This window comes from Condylura cristata, unplaced genomic scaffold (assembly GCF_000260355.1).
Source record: "Condylura cristata isolate star-nosed mole 26May11 unplaced genomic scaffold, ConCri1.0 scaffold00008, whole genome shotgun sequence".
Taxonomy (NCBI): domain Eukaryota; kingdom Metazoa; phylum Chordata; class Mammalia; order Eulipotyphla; family Talpidae; genus Condylura; species Condylura cristata.
In genome coordinates this window covers 16828578-16834577 of record NW_004567109.1, presented here as the reverse complement: position 1 = coordinate 16834577, position 6000 = coordinate 16828578, and the positions used below count along the sequence as shown (strand labels likewise).

Below are 6000 nucleotides of genomic sequence, written 5' to 3'. Positions count from 1 at the left end.
GCACTCCGTGTTCCCACGCAGCCGTGTCTTCTCCGGAGTGAGGTCTCTGGGGCGGCAGCCATTTTATCTTGCCGCGATTGCCTCTCCCAAGCCCAGCACTTGGCAAGTACTTGTTAACTCGGATGAATAAATGAATAAATTAACCTGTCAATCAACGAGTGAATGAGTCAATGCCTGGATGAAAGGCTTTATTCCTTTCAGACCCACCAAAATTAAACCTGAGCTAGTGACTAAAGCTCAGCACCTCTGAAATTGTCCCAGAACCCTGTCACCTAACACTCCTTAGCTCTGAGGTGGGCAGATGACATGGCCACACTGCAAACCAAGTTAGGGTTCCTTTAGGAAGAGGTAACAACAGACCTGCTACCCCTGTTGGCCACAGAAGCCCCAGACATGAGCAGGGTGGAGCTGCTCGGTTGGAGCACCGCCATCTCTGGCTCCTCCCGCCGTCTGTTGGGGACCCCACGGGGTGCCTGGGAAGCCAGTTTGAAAACCACTCTCTAGCCCAGCTATCAGCAAACATTTTTCTGTAAAAAGCCAGATAACACCTAGTTCCGGTTCCTGTGATATTTCTGTCACTCATTCTTTGCAAGGGCGTGGTTTTTTGGTTTATTGTTTTACACTTTAAAAATATAAGGTGTTTTTTTTTTTTTTAAGATTTATTTATGCCCACAAGAACTGGCCAGAAGTAAAAGGGGGTAAGAGGAGTCACCAGAGACAGAGTGGGGAGCAGAACAGACAGTACTTTTTAAGTCAAGGGGCCCTACAAGAGCAGGCCAATGGTGAGAGGTGGCCTGAGCCCAGGTTATCTAACCCCTGCTCTGGGAGGGTGAGTCAGAGCGAGTGGCTGGTAGAGGGTGAGTGGGCAGCAGCGGCAGGGAGCAGCCACAGGACAAACAGCCTCCGTCTGGATCTCTTGGGGGTCCCACCCGCCCAAAGCTGCCCTGGAGTGCCAGCGGGTCCTCGGCAGTCTCACCAAGGCAGCAGCACAAGCTGCAAATCGGGGAGTCCTGTCCTTTGCTGGTCCTGCACTGTGCTCAGGAAGCAGATGTCCTCTGGGACCCAGGCCAGGCGTGCTCCAGGGGCCACCACTGCCCCCAGTACTCAGGAAAGATGTCCATGTGCTGAGAGAGCTGGTCTCTGCCTTGCCCTCCTCCTCCTGCCTGCCATGAGCACAGCTTCCCGAAGCCCTGGACCTCTCCTGGCCTCCTGGCCGCCTCCCCGCTTCCTTCTACACTGGCTACAGCTTCCTTCCTCTTGGCGCTAAGTCCAGGCAGCTGGCTCTGGCCTCCCAGGTCCCAGCCAGCAGCAAACTCAGCCGGCTGCTGGTTCCCACCCCATCCCTGCGGGGCTCCTCCCTGCTCCCCACCTCCCCACTCCCACCACCTTGCTCCCCACCTCCCCACTCCCACCACCTTGCTCCCCACCTCCCTACTTCCCACTTCCCTGCTCCTCACCTCCCTGCTTCCCCCTCCTCCCCACCTCCCTGCTCCCCACTTCCTGCTCCTCACCTCCCTGCTTTCCCCTCCTCCCCACCTCCCTGCCCCCCCTCCTCCCCACCTCCCTGCTCCCCACCTCCCTGCTCCCCACTTCCTGCTCCTCAACTCCCTGCTTTCCCCTCCTCCCCACCTCCCTGCTCCCCACCTTCCTCTCCCCATCTCCTGCTCACTGCCACAGCACTCCTGGGCTGGGGCCACACCCGTCTCTAGCCTGCAAGACCCAGCCTGCCACCCTTCATCTCCTTCTTCGCCATCTAGCACTCACCGCCACCGTCTGCACCAAACCTTTGGCATTTGGATTCTGCTGGAAATTGCCAGACGAGTGAGCTCACTTACAGGAAACAGCTACCCCGGTGCTTGGTACATGCAGGTGCTCCGCAATTACGTCCCAGACGAGGGCCTCGTTTATCCATTTATCTAGTGGGTGTCTGAACCGTATACAAATGTGGCTCTTTGATCATGCCTATTTCATGTGCTGCCACTCTCCTGCCTCAGAAAGGCACTTGTGAGCTTGATTGATCTGCATGTTAGTTAATGAGTCATTATAGGATCCTGTCTTTAAACAAAAGCCAAAGCAGCGAAAGAAGGGAAGACAGCGCGAGCTGGCGCGTGCTGGGGACCATCCTGAGGCTGCAGTGTGCTGTGCGTTGTGCTGTCTGCTTGGCGTAATTACTTCCTCTGTTAGGGTCAGATGCTCCAAAGTGCAAGTCAATAAATGCTGCTCTGACCAATGATGTGAATCATTTTATGGTTCTGGGTTCTGGCCTTCAGAGCCATCGTTTTCCATTGGAGACCTAGGAATGATACGCTCCCACTTTTGGAGGGTGCTTGTAGAGCCCGTGTCCTCTGCCCCAGGGCTGGCTGGAGGGGCAAAGTGGTGGCAAGAATGTGTAGACAAGACCGCGGGTCTCTGCAGAGGTCAGGAGCCTCCGCCTGCAGAAGGGACGGCTGCCTCGCAGTATTTTGTGTGCACCCGTGTGTATCTGCTGGGATCTGGGAAAAGAGCTCAGGCAGAGCTCAGGGGCTAAGTCGTGGCCTCTGTTTCCCCAATCTGACACTCACTCAGACATCACGTGGTGCAGAGCAGAGGGGACAGGGCATGGCTTCTGCCTGCCTGGTGAGCCCCAGTCCAGCACATAGCTGTGTGACCTTAGGCAAGTTGCATAACGTCTCTGTGCCTGGGCTTTCCCACTTGTCACCTGGATAATCTACTGAGAGCTTTAAAAAGTGGGTTGATGTGCATACAGGACATACAGAGCCCAGCACATTGTGAGTGTTGTCTCTTGGAGGGAAGCAGCTTGTGGAGAAGATTCTGGAAGGCTGTTATTAAGCATCTCAAAGAGTCTCCTAGACCAGGGGTTAGCAAACTACCACCTGAGGACCAAATTCAGTTTGCTGCCTTTTGCTGTAAATCAAGTTTTCTTGGAACAGTCAGGCCCATTCAGTTTCCTGTCTGTGACTGTGTCCACGCAACAAAAGATTTACGTAGTCGTGACAGACATCATATGGTCTGTGCAAGGGTAATATGTACCACCTGGCCCTTTGCAGGACCCATTTGCCAACCTTTGTTCTAGACGATAACTCCTGTGAGGAAGCGAGGGTCTAGCAGTCAGGTTCTCTCATTGCACATTGTCCCAGTCTGGCCGTGCCTGGCACATTGGCTGGCACTGGCAGGATCGAGCCAGTGAGTGGCCCCTGCCCCAGGAGTCTCCTGGTATAGGAGGGGAGCAGCCAACAGATCAGTCACGCTGCAGCCGGTAAGTCCTGGCGCAGAGGAGAGAGGAAGGTGACTCAGGGAGCACTCAAGGAAGAGGCGCCTGAGGGTGAGGAGGTGCTGCTGGGGAGCACCGGGAGAGGGAGGAGCCTGTGCAAAGTGGGGTGGCAGGTGGGCTCAGGGGGCCACACAGGCTGTATGGTGGGGACCAGTGGGGGGCAGAGGCAGGGGTAGCTGTGTGTGGGGGGAAATGGTGGCATCACTCTGCAAGGAAGGACAGTGGAGGCCAGGGGAGGGGAACGGAGTCCCAGCTGGAGCCAGTGACCCACGGTGATGATGGTGGCTGTCGGAAACACGGGGTGAGCTTGCCTGCTGGATGGGAAACGCTGAAGGGCCACAGCTTGCCCACTCGTGACTGACGGTTCCGTTCCCACTCCTCTTTCCGGCACCCTCTCCCAACTCAACCCCACATCCCCCCTCCCCTGGACAGTCCCCCCTCCTCTGAACTGCTGGCACAGCCCAGGGACTGTCTCCTCGCCTCCCCTCCCTCCACACCGCTGCCCCTAAAACAAAACTCTCATCTCGCACCTCTGCTCACACTGCTCCATGCCTCTGTGTCTTTAGAACTTGTCCCCAAATCCTTAGCAGGACAGAAAGCCCTCCTCATCTGGCCACTCCTGCTTTTCTCCATCCACCCCCCTCTTCCTGCCCAGCTGAGCAAGCCCAGGTGAGCCAGGAGTCTCGGGCTACGGCGCACAGTCCAGGCCTCTCACCTACTTATTTGCCTACCTTATTTGCTCTCCCTCCCCCCTGCCCACTTATTGGATGGGTCAGCTGCAAGCTCAACCCAAGCTTCATTTCCTCCAAGACCTCCTTTGCCTCTCCCCTAGCCAGTGTCACTCATCCCCTCCTCTGTCCTATCTTGAATGTTCTTGAACATTCTTCAGCTGAGATCCCTGTCTCTGAGCACCCATGTGCAATGAGAGGGCCCCACCTGAACGCCTTGAGTGCTCCAACATCTGTTTGCTTCCAACAATGCTAGAGGCACTTTGGGGTAAGATCTGTTGTCACCCTAACAGTATACAGGTGAGGAGCTATTTGTTTTGAGCAGAGGAAACCCACCCGACTAGGAAAAACTATCCACAGGGATTCTCTGCTCCTTGGGTTGGAGGATAGAAATCAAAGGAGCTTTCTCAGCCTCCCCGTTGGGACATCAGTGATCTTCATAGATGAAATGGACAAAAGAGATCCAGATTGGCATTAGCAGGGGTGCCTGTGTTCAAGAAAGTCAGCCCTACTGCACCCAAGTGCCCAATCAGAAACCTGGAAGTCATCCCCCCTCTCCAGTTCCCACATCCGTCCAGGCCTAAAGCCCGAAACAGGGCTAGGGCCTGCCTCAGCTCCGTCCCGAGGCCCACCTCCCCCCCTCACTACGGACACCGCAGAAGCCTGGGACCGCCCTCACCCCTCCCACCTCAACGCCTGCCACGTCAGCATCCACACAGCAGCCAGACTGATCGTCTCACAGACCTGGTGTCCCTGTCACCTGCCCCCAACCCCTGGACAAACCTCCCCTCTGGGTAAGCAGCATTAGGAGACCCTTTGGGCTAGCTCCGGTTTGGGGTCCTCCCGAGTGACCTCGCAGTGCAGCCTCACCCTACTGTCTCCCAAAGCCAGAGCCCTGACAGATGTGCTCCGTTCGTTTATCAGTCTGCCACTGAGAGACATGAACCCTTGCCCTGGAATGTTCCGTGGCTGCACGCTCGGGTCTGGTGTGCCTGACTCCTCACATGCCCCCCCTCCCTCCCCTAGCAGCCCCCCTTCAGCCCGCCAGACTTCTGTGACTTTCACAGTCCTCTGAAGCCAGGGTAACACGCCCCCTCCCCTCCTCCCACCACAGGCTCAGGAGCCATGGCCCCTGTGCCCCTCAGCCCTGGCTGGGGCACCCACACCCACTGGGGCTGTCAGCTTGCTTTCCTGTCTCCCCTGCACACCACAGTCAGGGGCACAGGGGCCCTGGTACAGCCCCACCTCCCACTGTAGCATCTGGTGGGTGCTTAGTAAGTATTCGTGGAAGGTAGGACGAAAACCAATTAGGAAAGAGGAATCGTGTCAAAATCTCCTTCATGGAGCATACACTTCTTCAACAAATAAGCAAACTGAAAGACTAGAGAAAAACAGACAAGAGGAGACACTGAGAGGAACTTCTGCAGGTCCCTGGAGGAAGACGGCTGAGATTCCACATGTGGCCAGAAAAAATCAAGCCCATGGGGAATTTCGTGCATTAAAGCGTGGAGGAAGAGTCTAATCATCTTGCACTTAGCCAGATGTGCCTGGTGTTGCCATGGCAGTCCCTAGATTGGCCAGATGTGCCATGAACATCTTTGGAAAACATCAGGGGGCCCCAGAGACTATATGCCTTGGAGAGAAACAGTTCACACTCATCAAAGTGGCATGAAAATGTTCAGTTTGGATTGAGGAGGGTGGGGGGTGGCGGCACGGGGGCTCTGAGCACAGGGACATCAGCAGGAAACTTTTTACTTCCTCACGGCTGTGGGAATCTCCCCCAACAGCCCCCACCCACGCCCTAACCTGTGCCCCCTCCCCAGGTCATCAAGCTGGCCTTCGAGGAGTTTGACCTGGAGAGAGGCTACGACACGCTGACTGTCGGGGACGGTGGGCAGGACGGGGACCAGAAAACCGTTCTCTACGTGTAAGTGAAGTAGAGCCTGTGTACCGGGGTGGGCTCGCGGGTCCCCCCAGGGCAGGTGTCCTGCTATGGCTTCA

The 6000-nt window shown here is 56.2% G+C and overlaps 1 protein-coding gene across 1 annotated transcript in view; it reads left to right on the top strand.

Moving 5' to 3' along the window:
- CSMD2 (CUB and Sushi multiple domains 2) overlaps window positions 1–6000 on the top strand; it is a 460842-nt gene that overhangs the window by 236068 nt on the left and 218774 nt on the right. Inside the window, exon 10 of the mRNA XM_012722353.1 lies at window positions 5823–5926. Coding sequence (XP_012577807.1) covers window positions 5823–5926 — 104 coding nt within the window. The remainder of the gene's footprint in view (window positions 1–5822; window positions 5927–6000) is intronic.